The sequence below is a fragment of the Adiantum capillus-veneris genome, chromosome 5 (assembly GCF_014529385.1).
Source record: "Adiantum capillus-veneris isolate H3 chromosome 5, ASM1452938v2, whole genome shotgun sequence".
Taxonomy (NCBI): Eukaryota; Viridiplantae; Streptophyta; class Polypodiopsida; order Polypodiales; family Pteridaceae; genus Adiantum; species Adiantum capillus-veneris.
The window spans coordinates 39,471,660-39,498,479 of NC_140935.1; the positions used below are offsets into that span (position 1 = coordinate 39,471,660).

Below are 26,820 nucleotides of genomic sequence, written 5' to 3' on the forward strand. Positions count from 1 at the left end.
GTCTCTACCTGACAAGAGTCATTGAATAGCTTCCTTGCCCCTTCTATCCTAGTAGTAGACTCTCTCAGAGTTTTTGCTGAGAAGTCTTGGGAAGAGCCTTCTCCATCCACTTCTTGACCATGAATTCTCCTGGTTGTTGTTGGGGAAGCTTGACAACCAGAGACTTTGTCCTTGATGAGTTTTGCAAATGGCTAGAGCATTAGGTTTGATAACTCATCGAAAATCTTCTCTTGAAGCCTGAAAGCTTCACATAATTGCCATTGTAGTGCTACCCAAGTTGTAAAGTGATTCTCTGCGAATTGATTGTACCATTTTTCTGCTAAGCCATCCAAGGTTGACAGGAAGAGCACAAAGTAAGCGTCTTCTCTATTGAGGCCATGACCCCTACAGAGGGAGACAAATCTCCTAGCATGGTCATCTACATCCTCTATGAAGGGTCCTTTGAAATTTAGAAACTTTGAGTTCACATTAGCGAGAACACTTGTCAACTCCTCCATGGCTACTTGCTCAGGATCTTGTTGCTCTAGAGCCTACTATAACAGTTGGTGAGAAGGGTACCGAGGAAGGTGACCTGGGACGAAAAGATCTAGTGGGGGTGGAGGTAGATACATGTGATTATAGGGGTAGCACGGCTAGTGGACTTCTACTCGGCACAAAAGGTTGGCTCTTTTGATGGTAGTACTCAGAGGGCTCAATAGCAGGCTTTGTTTCTCTTTAGACGGCCTTGTATGTGTCATGCAGTAGCGACAAACCCACCCAATTTTTGGGCACAGAGACCCTTGAAATTGCTTGATTGTCTAGACCCACTGGTCAAGACTCGACTAGACTAGGCTAGACTAGGCTAGACCACTCTTGCTAAATAGGGACGAGTGCATGATTGGTGCCGATAAGGCGGGAGCAAGAAGAGTGTGTGGGGCAGGAGACACACACAATGTGGTGGAGCTTCACTCTGTGGGAATCAAGTGAGTGAGCCCCTTATTCATATGTATATAAAGAATAAGGTATGAGTAGACATGTGGGCAGACAAACATGGTGAGTGACTGGACTCCGGGTAAGCGCACGAGCCTTCACCCCAACAATCTCCCACTAAAGGCGAATGTGCCGATAAGTGGGTGCTACTAGCTAAAGTACTAGTATGTACAAGAAAACAGGTGAGAGACTCTCTCAACATACTCCCATTGGTTCACTCTGTAGATTGCCTGTAGTCGTATCCGCTCTAGCACCAAGGAAGTGTACGTAACACTACTAGATCCTACACGCAAGTCCTACAAGTATTCACTGATAACCTACAATGCTCCACAATGCATCATGTTAGTGTTAGTCATCGACGAACGACTAACAATACATAGCTGCTATCTCGGGTCTCAACTTCAAAAGGTCATACATGATTGTCTGAAACGCTGAAGAAATCCGTACAAATATACAATGATAAAGAGCCATCGAAAGCTAGCAAAATATTTCAATCCAACTAAGTCTATCTCCAAATTGTGGTGGTGGTGATCTAGCCAAAGTGTCCACTAGACCACCATCCGTATCACTACCACGTGTCACTACCGAGGTGAGAGTCCGTCCAGTGTGAACTCTAGACCAACTGTAACTAACTGCATGTCATGTGCAAGTGACATTGTAGCCCTTCGACACGTGCAAGACCTAAATGGATATTAATTAAAGTAGTTTTTTTATTTAGCAAATTCATTTTGATTCTTTAATCTTTTTCCCCATGTGTTTCATAATTTGTGCAAATCAAAATTGTTGGCTTTGAAAAGCAGGTGAGAACCTTTGTTAGGAGACCTTGATAGCCAAGCACTCATACTAGTCCTCTAAAGCCCTCGGCCTAGATGGCTAGAGACGAGCAAGTTACCATCCAATTTTTTTGTACATAGGCCACGTTCATGTATAGTCCCTTTTTGCCAACTCTCCTTTTCGTGTCTTCTTTCATAGGGCATGGGTTGTAAAATCAACTCTTTGCAAAAGATACTTAGTCATGCAACTATTTATATGCTAGAACTAGATTAGCACGGTTCAAATTAATGACTTTAAAGTCGAGCTCTATTATATAAACCCTTCACACTTTCACACATCTTTGTTTTCTCTATTGATCATGGAGACAACATAGCTATGTGAGCTGGTTGTTTGTGCTGAGTATAATTTTTTTACCACTAAGCTCAAAAAGATTATGCATAGTACCATCATCACTTAACACTCCAACTAGACGATCCAGTATAGTTCCATAGGCTGCCACATAGAGGCAATCAAGCAACAATCATATGGGTTGGTGGTGTCTGTCACCTTGATACTTGATTAGTGAAGAGAAGCGTCAAATGGAAAAAATTGTACCATATACATAGCCTTCTCTTTGTTCTTACCTTGTCCAATAATTTTTTCTTTGCTTTAGGGCACTCTTTTATCTCATGCTCATCTAAAGACAAACATAACCAAGCACCTCTTTCCTTGCTCCCACAAAATCTTTGATGGAGAGGGAGTCCATGCTCTTTAAGCTTCATCTAATACAAAAGAGGAGGGTGGTTTCTACATGTTTCTTTGTGTAGAGGAGGTAACAATCTTGAATTCCTGTATTAGCTTTAAAAACGGCCTTCTAATATTTACCATCGCCACATCCATGCCATCATTGGAAGGAGAGCAGCTCCTATAAGGTTCTAACAAACAAGGAGATTGATGCCAATGTGAGAGTTCATGTCATGGTACTTACAGTGATAGCCAACTGAGGAGATCACGCTTTGTTAGATAGGGCACTATGTGGCTCTATCGGTTCACCTTATTTGTTCACACTTTAGCATTTGTTACATTATGCTTTTGCATTTTCTATATTGGACAATTTGGACCATAGGACAATAATGATGTAACTTTATGGTCTCAAATGTCTTTTAAAGATGTGAATCATCACTTCATTTCATTTCCTCTCTCTCTCTCTCTCTCTCTCTCATTTCCTTTTGAAGATGTGAATCATCACTTCATTTCATTTCCTCTCTCTCTCTCTCTGCAATTAAAGAGGCCGCACAATGAACCTTGGGAGCCCTATTCACACTATAGCTAGAGGGCTAATTGAGGTGGAAATGTGTACCTTGAGATTATTTTTACAACCAATCCATAGTGAGCACATCCAACGACAAGCTTACTATAGGGTATGTTGTATTGGTGATGCTAGCTAGAGCAATGTCCCCACAAGGAAAATTACCAAGAGCCTTGTACGAAGGGGTGTGGAGAGTGGGGCACTATGTGCAAATGTTGAGCATACAAAGTGAACACACAACCATGTTAACAAGACAACCCACACTATTGGAGACGAGAGACCCTAGAAACCTTGGTAGTTTCATGCTAATTCACACAATTGCTACATATTTCCACAAGTCCTACCCAATTGAAAGTCTGATAATTTTGTCTAGTTGTGATGCAATATCAATTTCATGCATTTACGCATGCTTAAAGTAAAACACATACGCCTGCAGTATGCATACATAAGTACTCATAGTTATTGAAATCAATGTAGACTACAAATTAAAGACATGTTATATTGTGATTTGAGTACACTAAATTCCTCCATTTTTAACATAAGGATATTAGCTATTTAATAGGCATAACTTCAAAATTTCTCACAAATCATAGCCAATTCCTTGGCAAGAACACAATAAGAGTCTCATTTCCAATCACTTGTATGCATTTTTGTATAGTAGTCTAGGTTTTTCAAAATAAATTTTCCTTGTATGAATTTATTATCTATTTAAGATGATTTTTAAACATGACAATTACAACTACTATAAGTAGGCCTTCTATTAAATTTTTAAAAGGACAGCTTCAAATTTTTGCAAAATTATCACCTTGGAATATTTCATAGAACACTTACTACAGTGGTTTGCAGCATAAGAAAAAAAAAAAACCTTTATTTTCTTGATGTCATGACCTTACCACACAACGTAACATCACAACATAAAACAGAAGATTTGGTAGGTAAACAGGACAATGGGAATATCCCAATGCAGAACAGGTGACTAAAACAATAATATTGCCTACCGAGTCTATGCATCAAAACATTTGAAAGTATGGTATCGATGTCTTGCAAACCAATAAAGATATCCCCAATTCTGTGAAGAACAGCTTACCCTAGATTTTGTAGAACTGACATGAGGCCAAACTCTCTTAACCACACCAGTGACAAATAAAGACGACCAAGACCATACATACATTAAAAAGTCGCAGGCAAATAGCAACAGTACAAACCAGGGCCAGGTCCAAAGAAATGAGAATACATCACAAAACAGCTCCAAGCATTACAAGACACGATGAGGTGCAGAATTTACAATTTTGAACCAAAAAGAAAAAAAGACACTAAATTGAGAGCAGACAATTGTCCAAGAATTTAGACTCTCAAGAGGTAAACGATCATTAAATCCAAAAATCCGATTAAATAAAACTCAAAGCTATATGTAAGAAGGTATTGTTTGGCTCCCAACTTCATAGTCCCCTAACACATCTTGAGGTAGAGTAACCCAACAATGCTGAGTGTTCCATCGCAGAAAAAAAAAATGGAACTCCCTCAAAATCAGCATTGAAAACTTCTGATGGGTAAAACTCTCATCTATATGTGACTCCTGACCAGTAGAGTCACTCTAGCAGGGTACCTATTACGGCACATAGAGAGAAGCAGATAGTGTGTGCGAGTAGAAAAGTCCAAGCCAAATATTACTCTCAATCCCACGCGCAAGACTGACGACTCAAAGCTCTCTCATTGGTAATCAAAACCGGTACGTTCACTGCAGAGTTAATTGCTTTGTATCAGCTTAATCATCGTCCCCATCACCTGACCTGTTTGGAGGCTTTGGCCCACCTGCTACTTTAGCCATTATTATCTGCCAATTACACAAGAAATTCATTAGTCCCATCCCATCCATCTAGTATCAAAATAAAATGTTTCAAGCCAAAAAAAGGAAGATCATGACCTGGTCCACTCTCAACACTGTGCAAACCGCATCAGCTGCAAGTTTCACTGCAAATAGCCTGTGCCATATCTCATTTTAGACAATGGTCATCAAATTCAGAAAGACACACTTTGACAATGACACCATAGAAGTGAGAGAAGGATGAAGGGGGTTTTTCCAGGGTGGGATGGATTTGTTGGTGATGGGAAAAGACAGAAATGAAATGAAATTTTAATTTACGTCAGAGGAAATGTCCAATACAAAGACTATGGTTACATGTAGACAAACATGTGAACCAATAGAGCCAGCTGGTAGTATATCTCCCAAGACAATGGTCAAGTGACGTCTATGCTCCTCTTCATTCTTTGAGTAGACTATTATGTCGTCAAAGAATGTGCTGACAAACTTTTGATGTGGGGGGAAAATCCGATCCATCATCCTATTGGAAGTAGCAGGAGCATTTGTAAGACTGAACGGCATCACTAAGAACTCATACAGAAAAGAAACAAGCAACTAAGGTTAGTGGTTGCCACAGTCTCGTGACATTGTGACACTCTTTTGGGCATGCCTTGGCACGATCAGAATGATGCGACCATCCACATCAAAGACTGAACCATCACTTTGAAGCAAAATGAGAAGCCAATCGTCCTTAAAGTTCGACTCACAAAGACCAACCCCAAATGATTTTAAGTTTGATTTCTATTTTGATACTTTTGTTTTGAAAATATTGTTTGTAGAATTTTTCTAAATGAATTTATCTCTTTTGAACTTGTTTTGGTGTCGGCTTAAGATTGCTTGATTCTGGTTTTGATGTTGGTGATTTACTCATGGCTCGAGCTTTCCCGAGACGAGTATTGAAATGAAAAATTGTCCTTAATAATGTTTGAGTGTTTCGGGCTCGGGCTTTCCTGGGAGAGGAGTATCCATGTTAGTTGTAGACACTCTGGAATCTGAACATTACAAGTTGCGGTCTGGGGAGCGTTTCGTTGTACTCTTGGAACCTCCAAGTGACGCAGGCTATGGTTTGGGGAGCATTTGGCTGTAGCAAGCCTCTATATCTCATGGTCCATACCTTTTAAGGTTATTTACGGGGGGAGTGATGAGGGAGTTGTTGAATATTTCATGGACCGGACCTTTTTAGGTTATTTACGGGGGGAGTATCCCTCTGCAACTGTATGTTTCTATGTCATGTAACATGAAACTATTAGAAGAGGCAGTTATTGAGCAGTTGACGTTGGAGCTTTTGGGAAGCCTTGTTTTGCTTTTGGGCGCCAGGCTTTTGTGACAGTTATTTCTTGGCGTGGAGCCTTTATAAGTGAGCCCTGGGGGTGTCACTTCTGGCAAATCGGTCACAATTGCAGAGTGAACCCCTGGCAGTTGTACTGCCTAAAATCAACCTTTAAAAACAACTAATTGACTGGTTAACTTTTCATCAAGAAGCATCTGCAATAAGAGAAAGCATATGTTGTATCCATACAACTGCCACGTCTCTACGGCCCATGATTCACTAAGCAAATGTTTCCCAATAGTTCTCTGTCAGCCCTTGTCTGGGTAACTCTAACAAGAAAGGCCCAAGGCATCTCCAATTAGCGTAGTCCATCAACCTAGATAAAGAGAAAGAGAGGCCCCTTAGCTGGTGCAGGTGTAGGTTCAGGAATCTTCAAAGAGTATCTTGGGACTCCTATTGGCAGCACAGGAGCTGTGTTACAAAGTCATAAGTCTCTTCTGGAGGCAAAGGGGATCTTTCACTGTCTACAGTAACATGCCAATGGCATAACCTAAGCGACCTTGTGGGTTACTGATTCATCTTTGCACCATGGATTCTGATGAACCAGCCATCACAATCAGATTCACAGCAGATACTCTTCGCTCTGCTCATGTTTCCATGGCTACACTAGAGGTTTACTGGTTGGAATGCAAGGTTGTGGATACAGATTCTTAGGTAGACAATTAAAAGGCTACCTCTAGGCATTGTTAGTATACAAGTTTATCTTCTAGATTATAAATATCTCTCCTTTGGGGAGAGGTTGCTTTAGGGTTAACACGCATAGAAAAAGATAAAGCAGTAACTCAAATTCACAGGAGCAAGTCTAGTTGAGGTCACTACGACCCAAAAGTCTGCATGTGGGGGGCAGCAACAAAGAACACCAGAATAACACAAAGCTCACATGGCGAGAAGATGGAGAGAGAGAGAGAGAGAGAGAGAGAGAGAGAGAGAGAGAGAGCATACTTTGTTAAATACAAGTCCCATACAGACTGGGCTGTCATGTCCTTGCAAGTACCCTGTTCTATGTCCACACCTGCCTTTGCATTCCCAGAGGCATGTGCTGCATACAAAGAGGATATGATCTCAGTGGCATTTAGACCTGCGTTTTCTGCAAGCATGCGGGGAACAATCTCAAAACATTCCCCAAACTTTGCAATGGCATATTGATCCAACCTGTATAAACATAGCACGTGTTCTATTAGTACAAACATTTTCTAACTATCAAAGTACGCTCATGTGAAACCATAACCTTACCCTGTCTCTTTATATGCTAACTCTTTAAGATTTCTTGCTAGTTCTATTTCCGTGGCTCCTGCGCCTGGTACAAATCGACTGTCCCTGCACATTGCCTGTGCACTCCAGTGTTAACCATAACATTGGGCAAGCGATCTGAGGACATGAGCATCAACCACATAAAAGTTAAATAATGAGAAAGGATTATGTGCTTGCCTTGAAGCTATTAACCCCATCATCGATGGCCCGTTCAATATCATCCAAAACACTGTCCACACTACCCCTCACAACCACCGTTGTAAGTTTATTGCCGCCCTCCTCATTCTTCACCACAGTGACCTACAAATTTTCAATGTAAGAGAATGAAACTTATAAAGACAAGCACCAAATTATTAAATGTTGTGATTCATCTACAAACTAATTGACCAGAACTATCAAGCACTTACTCTGGAACCACCGATTTCTTCTACTGATACTGAGTCAGCATACCCTAATTCATCAGCACTTGGCCTACCCAGCTTGACCTGCAAAGCACCTCCTATGAGGAGCATGTACATAAAACTGAAGACGAACTTAACTAATTTAATCAAACCCACCAGAGACACAGCACCAGTTGTCCTACAGAACCTTCTCAGCTCAAACTTTGAGCTTATCTTCAAAACCATGAGCCTGGAAAAACGGTGAAAATAATGCAATGAGATGTTGGCGTCATATAATTAGCACAACAAACACGCTTGTGTAACCATTTAAGACCAGAGGTTCCTAAGCCTGCCCTCACACATATACTTCACTAATTTTCCAAACGACAAAAAATACAAGGCAGCCTGTAGCATGTCAAAAATATTGAGAATTTTCAGCTTAATTTGGCACAATGTGATATACGCTTAGTTAGTCCGTCTCAAGGTATACGCTTAGTTAGTCCGTCTCAAGGCCCAAAATAACAAATATTTCTCGATACATGTATGCGTGTCTCAATGTAAGCATGTGTGAATGAGTGGTGTTAGCATTGTGTGTGTGTGTGTGTGTGAACAAGAGAGAGATTTTATTATCGTCCTCGGAGGTCAAATATAACCTACGGGACCAAAGTTACATGTGATGTAGTATGTATGTGGCTGATGAGTGATTCTCGATGCTCCAAAATTGTGGTGATGAGAGTTGCGATGGAGAGCCCACATTGTGGCTGGGAGAGGAAAGTGTGTAGGTCTAAGTCATGGCTAAAAATGTGAGGGAAGCAAGTTCGGATGTGACCAAAAGTTGAGCACTCTAGTAGTGTGTGGTACTCAGACTCTCGATGAGCACAACCAATTTGACTCTTCTCCATTGCCCCAACACCCTGTCTCGCATCGAAGGGAGTGGGAGCTAAGCCGAATGGCTGCGATAGTGTGTATCACTGACAAGGGGATAGGCTCAAGCATGTAATAGTGAGTACAGTTTCCTCTTTAAGTGAAGAACATGGTTTTGTAGTTTTGGGTTGTATAATGTATGAAACATGACACACCGAATTCCTCCCAAGCCGTAATACATTGGCCTTGTGGAAAAGCTTCATTCACTTGGGAGTCTATTGAGGCATCATGTAGCAAGTGTAATGCATCCCATCTCCCACACCACTTCTTTATCTCTTGTATCCATCACGTGCTCAAGATCTTGCTTTTATGCGTCTTTTGAACTTTCTTGCTTGCTTCTCATACAATTGTAGGAAGTCGATGTGAGGGGTTTTGACGTATCTTTATCACGTACTCCACAACCCTTTCCATGCCCATAACCTCAATTAGAAGAGATCCCGACTCAAGAAGTAGGAGCATAGATGGTGTTTGTGTCTTAACTTGGAGAAAGTTTGTAAGAAATCGCTTTTGGACATTCTCGAACTCTTGTTACTCTTTCCAAGTAAACTTTGAGATACTCCCACCCCACTTCAACTCCATAAAGAACAACCGGTGTCACGTGACACATCCAACCCTATGTGTCCGTGGACAAGCTACTTCATAACAAGGGTTCCGTCAATCCAGTCAGTCTAGATTAGAAGTGTTTTGGCACTTTTGTGAGTCTGTTCGCAGACCGAGCATGCCCAAGCACTTAGTGTAGATACATATCCTCTGGTTGCACACAACATGATCATAAGCATTCCCATCAAAATCCATCAGAATCCTTCAGGGGAATTTTCCAGTGTATTTCACCTTTTTTTTTTGACAATTTTCACTTATTATTTTAAGTGACTTTTGTTGGGAACGGAGTAGGGCAAATTGGGTAAGATAATATATAAGCAAACCAAGGCTAGCACTATTTGGCAGAAAAGGAAGGAGAACACAGGCCACAGGCAACAGGTTCCCCCCCCTCTCTCTCAAGCAGGACATCATCCCCTTGGTGGCGATCTCCTCCAGCAACCCCCAGCGCCACAACCTCCCCTTTGCTAGCGTTTTTCATCCAGATTGCATCGCAAGACAACCTCAGCCCTCGCGTTTTCCAGAAGCACCAAATCGCCCTCTTGCATAGCGTTTTCAGCCTCGCCAAGCATCAGCAGATTTCAGCCTTTGACAGCCTAAAAACCAGCAATATTCAGCCAGCAGAGACCAGCCCACATCAGCGTTTTTGGTTCCAAAAACTTTCAGCCATTAGCCTTTTTGGGACAGCAGTAGAACGGCATCAGATTTCAGCCAGTAGCGTTTTTGGACAGCAGGACAAAAGCAGCCAATTTCAGCCCTTAGATCGGTCTCGTCATCCCCCTCATCGACATCGACCTAGCCTAGACTTGCCTCAGACACATGCATCCACTTTGTACCAGTTTGTGCAATCAATCATAGACCATTCTCGCCGACGAGAGTGGGGCCTTCGGAGGAGGGTTTTACGTCTCTGGTGACGTATTCTCTTCTCTCTCTATCTCTCAGTCTCATACACTTTCACGCACAATGTCCATTCACTTTGTTCGTATCCATTGCACTCTTTCATTGAGAACGGAAGGTTCTCCCATCCATAAGAACAAAAGGAACCTTAAGCACATTACGAAGCACTCATCTTGAGAAAGAGCAACATTCATTCCATTGCACCTTACATTGGTATCAGAGCTTTGGAAGTGTTCTGTATCACTCAAGGAAAGAACCACAAGATACACAAGAATCACAAGAATTTTTTTTGCTTGTTGCGGTCGCACGAACCCAAGTTCGCTTGAACATGTCGATTCCTAATCGTGTTTTGAAGAGTGACAGGAATCCAGGAAAGAAGGGCTTGTCCAGCCTCCCCTTGTGCCTCTTCACTCATTGAGAGCGGACCGTGCACTTAGCGGCCGTCCAATCGACGTGAGGTGGGAAAAAGCAACCTTGGTGTGAGCGCAAGGCCGCCAAGGGGTGCGCCCGCGGAAAAGAGCAGAACTCGGGTGAAGAGAAGATCCTTCTTTAACACAGATTGCAAGCAAAAGAAGACCCTTAAGAACCCAAGAACCCAAGACCCGCACGAACCCAAGTTCCTCGTGAACTTAAGAACCAAAGATCATAGTGTATGGTCATCACCCGAAGCAAAATGGATACTTCGCATACAGGTGGTGAGCATGGGAGTGGCGAAGAAGAGTTTTCTCACTAGGAGGTTTTCCCGACCCTCCCCCTTCCCCATCTACGCCACGAGTTGTACCAAATCCTATGGAGATGATGGTCAGGTCGATGATGGAGATGATGGCACAATGATTCTGAATGATGGGATTTTAAATTCAAACACACATATGATTTCCCAGGATACATTTGGTCGGGTATCCATCATATACTGAGAAAACTTAATACTGGTATGGTTATAATGGTTTGTGTAATAATTATATGGTGATTGATTCAGGCTTCTTGGATTCCATCTGTTACTTGTTTGGGATATAGTACAACAAGAACAACTCGCGTTGCGATGGCACAACTAGAAAGAAAAGCAAAACGACGGGACGCCTTGGAGCGTGAGTGTGAGCGTGAGCGCGATCAAGCGCGCTTAGCGGCTGAAGAACGACAGGCCGAGCGTGCGGTACAAAGTGAACAACACATGCAAGAGTTGGTACGACATGTTCTCGCTTCGAAGTCCGAGCCAACCAAAGATGTTGGTAGTTCCTCAAGTGGCGCAAGCCGCGATTCGGACTCCAACAACCCAATCACAGAGAAGTTGACTTTCAATAAGTATGATGGTAAGATGGATGCTACGGTTATTCATTCTTGGTTGCATCAATTTAATGCTTATTTTGCGACAACTAAGAAGACAAGAAATAGCCATGTACCTTGCCGGTGATGCTATCAACCGGTACCACGCATGGCAAGAGGCACAGTTAGCCGCACACCTATTCGCGTCCCTTTCCTTCAATTGGGCCGACTTCCAAGACAAGCTCAAGACGCAGTTTATGCCTCCTCAGTACCTAGCACGATTGAAAGAAGATTGGCACAATCTCAAGCAACATGGTATGCCAATCATGTCTTTTTCTAACCGTGTTTTGCAGCTCGGCACTCACGCAAATCGGATGATGAGCGCAAAGAGGCTTTCCTGTTTGGGTTAGACGAATACATCAAGTTTGATGTAGACGTCTTTGACCCCACGGATCTCAACAAGGCGGTAGCGATTGCTCTCTCCCAAGAGATGAAGCACAACAAAGGAAAGCCTAAGAAGAACAAGACTTCTCAAGGAACATCTCAGAATTCTCAAAACACGCGGAATGGTAAGAACGGTAAGAATGGTAACTCTTCTAGCCCTTCTTCCTCTAATTCCTCGGAAAAGAACTCTAACAATGAATCTAAGGGTAAAGCTAAAGCATCTACAAAACCTAAGCTAACCCCGGATGAAAAAGCTGCACAAGGAATTATAGGAGGATATATCACCGTTGAAGAACAAGTGATTTATGCTAAGGAAGGTAGAAGTTATCAATGTCACGTCAAGGGTCACATTAAGAAGGCTTGTCCTAAGATAGCCCCACCTAAAGAACCAAAGGCACCCACAACAACCACAAGCACTTTAATGAACCAAGCTGAATCTTCTCATGTCTCTGACACACACATTGATAAGTCTCTCATGAAGTGTTATGGTCACGTAAAGGGTCAGCCTTTTATCATATTGTTTGATCCAAGCAATATGCATGATGTGATTAGTGCCTCTCTTGTTGAGAGAGCCCGCCTAGAGGTTAGTCAGAAATCTCCTCTCGAGGTTTCTGGCTTCGCTCCTGGTATGGACTCTCTCATCACGAAAGAGTGCCTTGATGTGATGTTTACCGTTCAACAAGCTGCTTTCCGTTGGAATTTCTTGTGTCTCCTCTCTCAAGATGTGATTTGCTTTAGGGCATAAGATGGTTTCGTGAGCATAACTCTCTCATTGATTGGGAGGCTAACACTCTCACATTAAATGCCAAAACTGACTCCCCCCTCATCATTCATGCTGAGGAGGGCTTGCATTCTTTGCCTCTCATCTCTCATGTGCAGGTAAAGCGTGAATTACGACAAGGAGCACAAGCGGTATTCATCTATGCTGCTCTAGTTTCCCAAAGCATTCAGGCTCCAGCTAAGTATTCAGATTTGTTTAAACATCTCTTTTTACAGGATGATCTTCCACCTCGTCTCCTGTCCGAGCAGCCGGAGGACCATCGCATCGAGCTTATGGAGGGAACACAACCTGTCAGTAAGGCTCCCTACCATTTAAACAAGACACAGGAGGAAGAGTTAGAGCGACAACTCACGGAGTTGGTGGCTAGAGGATTCATACGTCCTAGTATAAGTCCTTTTGCTGCTCCTATTTTGTTTGTTCGCAAAAAGGACGGTTCGACTCGTTTGTGTGTTGATTGCAGGGCATTAAACAAGATGACCGTCAAAAACAAGTTTCCGATGCCTCGCATTGAGTATATCCTAGATAGGCTCAATGGGGCAAAGGTTTTCAGCAAGGTCGATCTCAAGAGTGGATACCATCAGGTACGGGTATTCAAAAGCGACATCTTCAAGACCGCTTTTCGCACCGAGCGAGGGCAATGGGAGTATATTATTATGCCTTTTGGATTGACAGGTGCCATGGATACATTTAATCGTCTCATGGTAGGTCGTTTCGACGATATGGTCGGTGTATGTGTGTTCATCTTTTTGGATGATATTCTCATTTTTTCTGCATCGTGGGAACAACATGAAAGGGATGTCGAAAGAGTACTAACCCGTTTGGATGAGTGTCAGTTGTACATTGCAGCTAAGAAGTCTGAATTTTTTCTTACTGAAGTCACTTATCTGAGTTATATCATTTCTGCAGAAGGCGTCAAGCTAGATCCCACGAAGGTGAAACAGGTTCGTAATTGGGATTTGCCTAAAACTGCATATGATGTGCGTTCTTTTCTTGGTTTATGTCGAGCATATAGTTCGCACATAGAGAATTTTGCACGCATTGCTGCACCTATGACTGATGTTTTGAAAGGGGTAAAGACTCGCCATCAGCGCGTAGACTTGCCCGAAGCAGCCATTGAGGCTTTCGCAACTCTCAAGGTTGCAGTGACAGAAGCACCGTGTCTTATCCTTGCCTCTTGGGATGATACCTTTGAGGTATGGACGGATGCGAGCAATGTCGCCATAGGCGCTGTGCTTCAGCAGCATGGTCGTCCAGTAGCTTTCGTTAGCCGGAAGCTCAATAGTGCGGAAAATAATTATTCAGTTTATGATAAAGAACTTTTGTCTGTCATTCACTCTCTTGAGCATTGGAAGCATTTTCTTTATGGTAAAGAGTTTACAGTTCGCACAGATCATCAAGCCCTCAAGTTGCTCCAGTCTATGCCTAGTGCACATTGGAGTGATCGCCAGGCACGGTGGTCACAATTTTTTGAGCAATTTGAAGGTTTGATTGAGTATGTGCTTGGAAAAGCTAACCTTGTTACAAATGTGTTGAGTCGCAAAGAACAAATTTTGGCTCTTGAGTCAAGATCCACATTTTCTATTTAGGGTGAGTCTTTCGACAGCATGAAGCATCAATATGCGGATTCCGAGTTTGGTAAGCATTGGTTGCAGGCTCTTGCTTCCCAAGGGCCAAGCAACTATCTCATTCGTGATAGTTTGTTGTATTTCGTCAACGTTTATGTGTGTTGCCCTCTCTCAGGCCAACCATATTGCATGATGCACATGATTCTCTCACGGGTGGGCACAAGGGAATGAACACCACTTTGGAAAAAATAGAAAGATTCTTTTATTGGCCTAAAATGCGAAAGGATGTGTTTCGTTATGTCACTCAGTGCACCATATGTCAAAAGGTAAAAGCTCCTTAGTGTAAGCAGCAAGGCCTCTTGCTTCCGTTGCCTATTCCCGATAAACCTTTTCAAGATATTTCCATGGATTTTGTGACTAACCTTCCACCAAGTTTACATTCAAGGAACACTCAATGTTTGACAATTGTCGATCGTTTCAGCAAGTTTTGCATGTTGATTCCTTGAAAAGCCATAGTCACGGCACAAGATGTAGCACGGTTGTTCATTAAGCATTGGTACCCCCTCTGTGGTTTGCCAAAATCAATTGTTTCAGATAGGGATGTTAAGTTCACGTCCAATTTTTGGGACGCACTCTTTGAAAATTTTGGCACTAAGTTGAATTTTTCATCGGCTTTTCATCCACACTCAGATGGTCAAACAAAGATTTACAATCAATTGGCTTTTGATGTTTTGAAGTCATATGTGCATGATCAACAGTCTCAGTGGAAGCTCTATCTCCCATTGGTCCAGGCTATTTTGAATGACTCTTTTTCATACCTGATGCCAATGTTGAAAGTCAATCATTGGATTAGATTTCTGAGAGTGTAAAGCTTCGGCTAAGCAAGGCTTAGGAATCTTATTCACGACAGGCTAACAAGCATCGTCAGGATGTTTCGATCCAGGAAGGAGATTGGGTGTATTTAAGAATCATGAAGCAACGTCTTAAGCAAGTTGGAAAGAAGTGTCCAAAGTTGTCTTTTCGTATGTATGGTCCGTTTCCAGTCATTAAAAAGATCAATGAGGTTTCAACGAAATTACAGTTGCCTAACTCATGGTCAATGCACAACGGTTTCCAGGTTTCTTGGTTGAAAGTGTTTCAGGGAACACCTCTAAAGGACATTTTCGAAAGAAGAAGAACCGGAGCTCATCGATGAAGCTAAAGTCATGGAGCCGGAGCAAGTGTTGTTGCATCGGTTTCGACATGGTTCGAAGAAGCAAGTGAGACAATACTTTTTGAAGTTCAAAGATCGAGGGACCCACCAAGCGGTGTGGGTCGACGAAGAGTTTTTCAAAGACTATCCAGAGTTGTTGGTAGACTACAAGGAAGCCATGCAGCTCGGTACCAATACCTCACTTTAAAAAGGAGGAGATGTCACGTGGCACATCTAACCTTATGTGTCCGTGGACAAGCTACTTCATAACAAGGGCTTCGTCAGTCCAGTTAGTCTAGATTAGAAGTGTTCTGGCACTTTTGTGAGTTTGTTCGCAGACCGTGCATGCCCAAGCACTTAGTGTAGATGCATATCCTTTGGTTGCACACAGCATGATCATAAGCATTCCCATCAAAATCCATCAGAATCCTTCATGAGAATTTTTCAGTGTATTTTACCTATTTTACCTATTTTCCTCCTCTCAAGCAAGACTTCCCAAGCTCTGGCTTTTCCAGCAGCAACCCCCATCGCCATAGCCTCCCCATTGCTAGCGTTTTTCATCCAGATTGCATCCCAAGACAACCTCAGCCCTCGCGTTTTCCAGAAGCCCCAAATCGCCCTCTTGCATAGCGTTTTCAGCCTCGCCAAGCATCAACAGATTTCAGCCTTTGACAGCCTAAAAATCAGCAATATTCAGCCAGCAGAGACCAGCCCACATCAGCGTTTTTGGTTCCAAAAACTTTCAGCCATTAGCGTTTTTGGGACAGCAGTAGAACGGCATCAGATTTCAGCCAGTAGCGTTTTTGGACAGCAGGACAAAAGCAGCAAATTTCAGCCCTTAGATTGGTCTCGTCATCCCCGTCATTGACATCGACCTAGCCTAGACTTGCATCAGTCACATGCATCCACTTTGTACCAGTTTGTGCAATCAATCGTAGACCACTCTCGCCAACGAGACTGGGGCCTTCGGAGGAGGGTTTTACAACGTCTCTGGTGTCGTATTCTCTTCTCTCTCTATCTCTCAGTCTCGTATACTTTCACGCACAGTGTCCATTCACTTGTCGTATCCATTGCACTCTCTCATTAAGAACGGAAGGTTCTCCCTTCCATAAGAACAAAAGGAACCTTGATCACATTACGGAGCAATCATCTTGAGAAAGAACAACATTCATTCCGCTGCACCTTACAACTGGTGTCACCAATGTGTCAAAAAGATACTTCTTGAGAACCCAACACTTGATGTTTCTCGCATTACACATGTTCTAAAATGCATAGTATGCTCTCTTTCTTTCTTCCAAACGATGCATAGCGCATTTATGCCACTTGTGATTGGCCGAAGCCTCAAGGCCAAGATACTTAAAGCTCTCAATAACTTCAAGTGTCTCATTGTTGTATACAATGCATGGCTTCTCCTTATGATTGGTTTTCACAAGTATAACCCTTGTTTTGGATTCATTCACAATCAGCCCACTATGGAAGCAAAATTTCTCAAGCACAACCATAAGCTTTTGTGCATCCTCTAAAGTGTGTGCTAGACGAACTACATCATTCGAATACGACAAAAGCATGATTACCGCATGGCAAATAGTGAGCTCTTCAATGCCTTCTTCTTGCATAAAGTCGAGTACCATTTGTTCCAATTGATCGATGCATCACCAAAGAGAGTCGGTGACAACAAACATCATTGTTTAACCCCAATAATGCTTGTAAAAATTTCTGAAATTCCTCTTTTCATACGCAATTCACGCATCACCTTCTCATAGATTCAAGAAATCGCAAACATAAACTCACTTGGCACTTGGAGTTCTTTCATCCTTCTCCACAAATTGTACGTGGAATCATATCAAAGGCTTTCTTAAAGTCCACAAAGCAACAATAGAATCACTTGCCTTTCAATCGACTTTCCTCCATGAGAACACGAAGAGTGACAAGATGATCAACGGTGCTATGGCATCGACGAAAATCCGCTTATCCTTTTGCACGCTTGCCATTTTGTTCAACCCAATCACTTAATTTTATCTCCATTTTACCCAAACAACTTTGCCATAAGAGACACAATCATTTTAGTCCGGTAGTTATTTACATTCTTTGCATCTCCTCCTTTATACAAAGGCTTGACCCAATTAGTACTCCAATCATAATGCATACCATGTTGAAGTTTAAGGTTGAACATATCACATATCTACTCATGTGTTAAATTTCCCATCCATTTAATCATTTCACGCTTGATACCTTTAAGATCTCCCGCCTTGCGAGTGGCCAATTTTTCGAGCCCACCGCATACATCCTCAATAGTATAAAAAGAGGGCATATATAGGAGTGAACCATAAAATCGGTTACTCATATAGTTGCCTACAATGTGTGTACATATCCAAAGGACCACAAGACTCAAGTTACCAAAATACTCAACCCACTTGCCCCTCAAGTTTCTCCAAAATCTTCCACATGCACGTGTCTTTCTTGAAAAAATTCACGTTTTACTTCCTATCTTCTTCTCTTCTTTTATATCAATGTCTGTATGTATGCAAATGACTTTGATAGTTCTCTTTCCTTAGTTGCATCAGAACTTTCGAGCATCTTTACATTCTTTATTAAACCACCTTTTGCATAATCTATCTTTGTTGATACCATGGACATGCTTTATGGCAAAGCATTCTTCGGCACAAGAACAAATAACCTTCTTGAAAGCTTCCCATTTAGTTTCCAATTTCAATATACATAGGTGCCCGTTTAAAATCCATACATAGTGATAACTTCTCTTCCCTTTAGTTGAGATTATCATGCTTAGTTGCTTTTCCACGTCCAAGGTCAATACACAAGGCCCGATCGTTTGATTCCGAGGTCCATGGGCCAAGCGTAAACTCTTTATGTGATAATGATGGCTTCAGAGAGTAACAAATAGTCAATCACACAATTCCCATTATGTTTTCTACATGTAAATCCATCAGTTACACTCCTCAGAGACACACCATTAGCAATGAGCATACCCATGCTATTGCACATATGTAAAAGTAACTTTCTATAGTGATCCGGCTCTTTCTCATCCATTGAGTACGATCATACAAGTGAATTTCCTCCAACTCCCTTGAAATGTATGACATATCAAATTGTTGAGTATCATGTTGCAATGTTTTGAGCGAGCATTCATATCCCCAAAGACAATAACATCACCTTTGTTTTTAAAATAAGCAATGTCCTCCTCTAAATAAAAAATTTATTGATCTCTATCCATGCAAGCATAAAAAGAAGAATTATGATGAGGAATGTAGCAACCGGCTACAAAAATCTCTTTTTGGTGTCATAATTTTCAGCCATACATAACGTTTGTGGTTGTCATCTTTCACATTGATACAAAATTTTCCGATTCTTTCTTAACCACACATACTACCCCTCCTTGCCCTCTTCATTGCTTGAGATTCTTTGACCACATCAATGAATGTACATTATAATCCTCCAGTCTGTTAATCATTTGTGAATCATGCTTCCAAGTTTCAACAAAAAGTACAACATCCGCTTTGCTTGTTAGTTCATCTATGACAAACCCCGGTATCCATTGCAATAAAGCATACTTTCGATTGTAACTTGGCCTCAAAGGTCGTGTATTCCTATTTGCTCGAGGGAGTTTCCTCTTCCTTGGACATATTTTCTTCATGACAGATCTCCTTGTTTTTCTTATCTCTCTCCTCGTATGCCTTGCAACGCATATTTTGTTTCTTACTAGTGCGATCTTCGCATACAAAACAATTTGTATCCCTCAAATAGATCCAACTATTACCAAGAATAACCTTTTGTTTGGTCTCATCCGGCATGGTATATATAATTGGTCGTTCTCTCGAGCGAGGGGCCTACACTAGAGATTCATGCACCTTTCTCTTTACGATCACTTAAGAGGGCTCTCCCGTAAGCACTCTAGAGACGAATAGAAAGGGCCCTCCAACTCAATTTGATAGCCCTATAAGCATCCTACTTGCAGCTCTTGAATGTGTAGGCACTCCTCCTACAATTCTGATAGGCGGTGCTTCAACCATCCTCTAGATCGCTACTATCACCTGCATATTTGATAAAACAATTGAATCCTTTTTGTACCTACAAAATTTAGCGCACTCTAGAGGACTCTCCAAAAATCTTGGAGATTAGAGGGTCTATGAGAGTGCGCTCTTAGTGTGGAGGTTGAAGAGTGCGTTGGGAGGAGGAGGGGGGGGGGGGGGGGGGGGGGGGGGGGGGGGAGGACGCTCATAGGACGTGTTCTTAGAATGAATGGACTTGTCAATTTTATTATTTTTATTTTTGCAAAACTCACATTATGTGAGTTAGATTGTATTACAAAAGCATAAAATGATCAAACACAAACCATGCATAGACTGTGCCATGGCATCAATACAACACAGCCAGCCAAACTAAACGGCATCGTCCCGGGGGCTTTTACAAGGAGCCCCCAAACCTGGATACAAGCTAATACACATCAAAACCTGACATAACAGACCTAAACAAAACCTTTCGCCCAATCTGCTCTGTACTCTGGATGTTAAGATACTATGACTCGAATCCTCTGTTGTAGTCTTCGTCGATGTTGTGAAGCTCCTCTCCTCAATCGTGGGCGTCTCCATCTCCCTAGCTCCAATGCTCGGTCAATGAGAGTATCATGGGTATGAGTATGAGCTGAGCTTTGAGTGGTGGTTGCTCCTCTATCTGTCTGCTGTCTGGTGTGAAGAATTCAATAATCTATCTCTCTCTCCAAATCTCCTTAGTAAACTATCATTGTGTTTGTGTAACTCAAGTAGATACAATCCAAGACATCTCTCGTCCTGATAGCTCATGACTTTTATGAAAGATCCGAAGCCTTTTCTCAATAGCCGTATAAGAGACAACGATGGTGCAACAAGGGAGGTAAGTTGTCCATGCTGAAGCCATGTATCAAGAACCATGATGACATATGTGCATACCAGCATGATGTGTCTCCCTGTAAAGCTAATTGTGGGGAGGACTCAAGGGCCAATCTGGCATATCTGTCTCTAGTAGTATCCCAATTTCCATAAGCTTTGCATAAAGGAAACTGATCTGGTAGGCAAGGTTTGTTGCTAAATTGGCTTTATCTTACAGAAAAATAATTCTAAATGAATTATTGGATTTATAAGTGAGGGTTTTCTCGCTTGGAACACCAAGGAAAAATAATTCTAAATGAATTATTGGAATTTTAAGTGAGGGTTTTTCTCATTGGAGACATCCGAGTACAGAGTATTCCTAGTACGTCATTCAAAGTAATGACAGAAGCACTGAGAACGGGAATATCTGTAAAGCCACCAAGAACGGGTACTTCTGATGCATCACATCGGATGGGTGACAGGGAGCATCGAAAAGAAGTATCCGACCATCCGGGAACGGACATCTCTGATGCGTCATAGGATGGGTGACATAGAGCATCGCGAAGGAGATTGTACCGTAAGTTCGGTAGGAAAGGACTAGGTGATGGGTATTCCTGATGCGTCACAAGGTGGGTGACGGGTGCATCGGAAAGGGAATATCCATAGTCGAAAGGAAATTCCGAACTGTGTTAGAATTGTGCACAAGGAAAAGCAAGCACTTCAATGAAGATGGGTTCAGAGGAAACTTTGAGGAAAAACAGATGCTTTCTGAGAAAGCGGGATTCATAGTTGTTTCCGTACGTACGTCCGGCTACCTTCCGTACCGTACGGTACTTCCGTACGGAATCCGTACGTACCGTACGATTCCGTACGTGCATGGCTTTTTAAAAAAAAATCGGCCGTCGGTTGCTTATCCGCCTGGTCGGACTCTTTGGGCGAGCCTTTTTATAAGCCAACCTATCTTATTACCACATTACAGAGTAGCAGAAGTTAGAACTCAGTCTCAAGAGTCTGCACAGTGTCTGCACAGAGACAAAGGAAGTGTGGAACGCCGCCGATAAGGTTCTCCCTCCCTCCCTCCCTTTGTGTTTGGAGTCAACAAGCCTGAAGGAGGCACTCTAGAGTCGTGACCTCGCGAAAGATTGTAAGTTTTGTATTCAACTTTGAAGTTTGCGTTAATTGTGTTGCAGAGTTATCATGCCTCGTCGACCTAATCCTCTTTGGGCCGAGCACACCAATGTCCTGAGAGTTGTCAACACAGGAGGCCAAGCAGGTTCAGGGACTCGCACTTGGGTGTGCAAGTACTGCGGAGAGCAGATGACCAGTACAATTACCACGGTTTTGAAGCACCTCACTGGTATTGGCACCACTGGACATTGTGGGGGTTGCGAGACTATCCCGCAAGCATTGAGGGATGCCTTGATTTTGGAGCATTTTCCTCCAGGATCTACTGCATCGTCACAGTCAGGGGGAGCACGTGCAGCAGCAACAGCAGCAGAGGATGCCTTGCAAGATGCATTACTTGGAGATATTGGCGGCTCTGCGTCTGCAACGCCATCATTTGCAGGCACTAGTAGAAAGAGAGCTCGTGTTTCACAGGCTGAGGATGAGGGTGCTAGTGCTTCAACAGCAAGTGCAGGTGGGGTTGAGGGTGTACGTGGCCCAAGGCAAACCACATTGCCATCACGTGTACACAGTGATTCATGGGTAAAAGAGCGACAGAAAGTTGAAGAGATGGAGATTGCGCGGACTCTCATAGAGTGCAACATTGCATTCAATGTGTTGAACACTGATCAATGGAAGAGGATGGTGAGAGCTATTTCACAGGTTGGTGCTACAGATTCCTGGAATGGTCTTGACTACCAAAAGATGCGCACTACCATGCTTGACGACCAAAAAGAGATCATAGACCGAGCATTAACTCCAGTGAAGGTTGGGTGGCAACAATTTGGATGCACTATTCTTTCTGATGGGTGGAGTGACACGCGGAGGCGCCACATTATCAATATCCTTGTTTCCTCTTGCTTGGGCACATACTTCTTACGAGCCGTGGATGCAGGGAAAGCTGGAGAACGCATTTCTGCGGAGTTCATCTTCAAACATATTCGCCAGGCCATCAAGGAGGTTGGGGAGAAGAACGTCGTGCAGGTAGATACTGATTCCTGACCATGTGGCATGCACATTTGAATTTTGCATACATTGTCCAACGTAATAATGTCCACACTTCATTTAATATCTTGTCATGACTCATTGTAGGTGGTCACTGATAATGCCTCCAATTGCAAGGCCATGAGGGATATGGTGGAGGCTGAGTTCAAGCACATTGTGTGGACACCATGCGCTGCACATTGCCTAGACCTTCTCATGGAGGACATAGGCAAACTTCCCTGGGTGCAGCCTACAGTGTCTGATGCGTCTAAGCTTACCACTTTTTTCCGCAAAAAACACCAGGCCTTGGCAATCTTCAGGAGCCACAGCATAGTAGACATGGTGCGTCCCTCGAAGACCAGATTTGCATACATGCATCTGGTGCTTCAGAGGCTGTTCAGATTGAGAGATCCACTGTTGCAGACAGTTGTGGATCCAAAGTGGAGATTGATGCACCACGCTCAGTCAGAGGCGACCAAGTACATTCAAAGAAAGGTTCTTGATGAGACCTTCTGGACACAGGTGCAGTCCTTGGCAGTGGCTCTACAGTCATTGTATGTACTACTACGGGTCACAGACATGGAGGGCTCTACACTTGGGTTGGTGTATCATCTGTTTATGCAGATGAAGACACACATTTCTGGATGTACCTCATTGACACAGGATCGGTAAGTACAAACTACAAAGTGCTCTAATGTCCTCATGTGACATGTCTATTTATAATTTTTCAAAACACATACTTACTGTGACTATTTTGTTTGCAGTCGTGATGATATTTTGGCTATTGTAGAGACTCGATGGCAGTTCATGCGTCGTCCCATCCATGGGATGGCTGCAGTTCTCCATCCTCTCTACAAGAGCCAAGAATTGTTTGAGGAGGCTTCATTGCTCACACTACGCTCTGAATATCTGAACATTATATACGATGAGGATGAGCAATTGATTCTGGATTCAGAGATGAGTAGCTACATGAACAGTTTAGGACCCACCTTTGTGCGGTCCGTAGCATTGAGAAACGAAGCTACCAAGCTTCCTTTAACATGGTGGCAGAACTATGGACACCAGGGCCTTCCCAAGTTGTGTCACCTTACATTGCGCATCCTTTCTCAGGTGAATATTGAAGTCTAAATTATAATTTATATTTATGGCATGATGAATCTATATTGTCACACGTGACACTTGTGACCCATGAGTGTTCGCTATTTGAATTGTTGTAGGATTGCTCAGCTGGGACATGCGAGCGCAATTGGAGTGCATACTCTCTTATTAACACGAAGATCCGCAATCGTCTTAGCACCAAGCAGTTAGAGAGATTGGTTTATTGCCGTGCTAACATGCGGCTTGTGCGCAGCTTTCATGCCTTGGGGACACCCAAGCAGGTGAGATTTACATGCACATTTATGAAAACAAGTCAATGATCAAAAGACAGTGTTGAATCATGGACTATGTTTTGTCTTGTCATTGTAGGTGGATCCCACAGAGTTGAAGATGGTGGCAGATCCTACTGCGGAGGAGGTCGATGCACGGATTAGAGATGAGCAGGAGGAGATCCTTCGAGAGTTGCACAGGGAGCTAGTGAGCGTGGATCGTCGGGTCACTAGATCTCGCTCTCGAGCTTACAGTATTCCTCTTCGCATTGCTGCTACAGATCCAGAGGTTGCACACAGAGAGAGCATTCGCATAGGAAAGTTACCCGTTCGGCCTGCTCATAAACGAGCCAATGAGGAGGTTTGACTCATCCACACCCAGAGTTCAGAGGCTGATGATCCAGATGAGCGTGATGCACCCCTAGCATCTGTGCCAGAGGAGAGAGAGCCCGATTATGATGATGAGGGCAATGTCTTGACAGATGGAGACATGCTCTCTGAGTCTTCATCAGCCTCTGATGATGATTTTGAGTAGTAGTGATTGCCCAGTGCTTTGGGTCTTGGGACTTGGACATTTGTCATGACTCATTTATGCTTTTTATTTTGTTGCTTGAGCCACCCAGACTCTTCATTGAGTGACTATGTTATTTTTGTATCAGGATTCAGCATTCAGTTATGTACTTTTCACTTACACTATGCCATGTGGTCTGGACTCGATTCTAGCGGTTACTTAACTTGTGGGGTGATTTTAAGTGTTTTTGGAAAGTTGTGACTATGTTTAAGTATTGTGCAGTGTTTTTAAACTAGATAGGTTGTATATAAATTTGAAATTCTCTGTATTTTTAGCTTTTAAAAAATAAACCACGAATTTTACGTACCTTATGGCCCAATCCATACGGTACAACGTACAGTACATACCGAACACGTACCGAATACTACGTACCTTACAACCTTGGCGGGATTGCTTTGCGGGAAAGCAGATGCTTTCCCGCGAGGAAGTCTATGTCTGCATTGCAACTATGCATGTGATTGCATCCAAGGACGCCTGGGAAGTGCTGTGAAAGCATTGTTTTTAACTTATAAGGTTTTATTGAGTTTTTGGGCAGGTTTATACTATTTTTAAAATAGTCGGCCGCCCACTTAATAAGTGGACAGTTATCTGATAAATAAGGCAACAGATCAGCCAGCGTTTTCTCTCTCTCTTTTTCTGGCAGAACAGCGAAAAAAAAATGGAAAAAAATATTATTTAAATATTTTTTTTAAAAAAACGGCCGCAATCACTACGCGAGCAGCTATTCGTGCCCGTGGCTAGGAGCTATAAAAGCATCACATGCCCTCACTCAGAGGGGAGGACCAATCTTTGCAAGGAGGAGATGCTGCTGCAGATTTCAGCCGCAAAGAAGACGTTGCCAGTGATGCCCATGGCTGTGCCCCAAGTGTACCAGATGTCACCAAGACCCAGTGCGCGAGTTCCCTCGCGAAGAAGTGCGTACGAAGCCTGTTTCCATCGCGACAAGTTGCTGTTTTTCTCTGTTTGCAGCCCATAAACGTCGTAGACGGGGCTGATTTACGAGAAGGAACCCGAGAACACACCTCTTTTGTATGTAGGATTGGAAGAGAGGATTTTCTATGGAGAGATCCCTTCCGGGGAATTGCTTTTCTAGAACGGAGTTGCGTTTCGAGCGTCGAGACTTTGAAGGTAACGATTTTCATGTTATGAACTCTTAAGTATTTGTTTGCAGGTGTACTTTCTCTTAGTGAGGGAGTAGGAGCAGAGGAAGGTATGAGCCTCTGCAGGAGAAAAGCGCTCTGAGAAACTAGAGCCAGATCAGCCCAGGGGTTTCGTACCCGAGTTTGGGAAGTAGATCCACGGATCGGAGAGAGGTAGTCTCTCAAGTTGCGATCCGGAAGTTGGGATTCCCAAGTAAGGACTTCGTGTCCGGGAAAGCAGAGTTGTTCTGCGGGAAGAGGACTCTGGAAATAGAGTTCTAAAAGAGAGTTGCAGGGATGTCATGCCCTGAGTCTAGAAGGTGAGATCCAGAGGCGAGAACCTTGATTCTCGAGGAATTGGAATAAGGAACGGAAGTTCCTTGGAATAGGGTTTTGCCCTAGGAATCGAAAGTTGAGGCTTCCGGGAACCATCAAGTCTTATTCTAGAACGAACGTGCTAATACGTTCGGTTCAAGTGCTCGTATAGACTTCTCCTCGGTAATAAAGATACTATTACGGGGGGGGACCAACCCATCTTCTGGTCCCCAGTACTGTGTCGATCTTCTCACTCTCTATCTCTCTCTCTATCCATTTCTCTCTATATCCTTTGGCTTCAGTATTAAGTGATAAATTCTATTTATCCGAGTATATTTTATATTGTTATGCGCTCCCGTTTGTGACAGTGGTATCAGAGCATGGTCTCCTCTCTTTCTGTGTAAAGAGGACGACTCTGGGAAGAAGCCATGCCAAGCCAAGAGAGAAGTAAGCAGGCGGAAACCTAAGTCCTGCAGGAAAAGCTCGCAGAGTTGGAAATTTTTTTCTCTCTGCAAGAAGGCGACACTAGATTTGGGATTCTGTGAGAAAGCGACAAGAGCATGATGCTCAAGAACCTAGAGAATCCTAGGAGCGGAATGCTTGAGATCCTTCAGAATCGAGAATATATCCATGAACGTCAATCCAGAACTATAGCCATGAAATCCCATCATTTCGGGAAGGATATGAAGAAGGTCTTTAGACCTCAGAAAACTCGAATCAAGTCTGATACTTTTGACGGAACAGAAGATGCCCCGAAAGCTACCGCTTTGATTCGACAGTTTGAAGTTGCCTTTGCAAACGGCAATTTCTGAGAAGCGTCGAAGGTGAGGCATGTGAACACCTCAAGGGGATTGCAAGTACTTGGTGGTATACCAAAGTTTGCAAGGAACTTACAAAAAGACTTG

The 26,820-nt window shown here is 43.0% G+C and overlaps 1 protein-coding gene across 1 annotated transcript in view; it reads right to left on the minus strand.

Annotated features, from left to right (window-relative positions):
* Positions 1–4,363: 4,363 nt before the first annotated feature.
* Positions 4,364–26,820, minus strand: part of LOC147457170 (TCP-1/cpn60 chaperonin family protein) — a 69,326-nt gene continuing 46,869 nt past the window's right edge. The window contains exons 7-13 of the mRNA XM_086512143.1: positions 8,031–8,103; positions 7,881–7,958; positions 7,651–7,773; positions 7,456–7,550; positions 7,165–7,374; positions 4,956–5,013; positions 4,364–4,865 (exon numbers count right to left, since the gene is read on the minus strand). Coding sequence (XP_086368269.1) covers positions 4,797–4,865; positions 4,956–5,013; positions 7,165–7,374; positions 7,456–7,550; positions 7,651–7,773; positions 7,881–7,958; positions 8,031–8,103 — 706 coding nt within the window. The 3' untranslated portion in view covers positions 4,364–4,796. The remainder of the gene's footprint in view (positions 4,866–4,955; positions 5,014–7,164; positions 7,375–7,455; positions 7,551–7,650; positions 7,774–7,880; positions 7,959–8,030; positions 8,104–26,820) is intronic.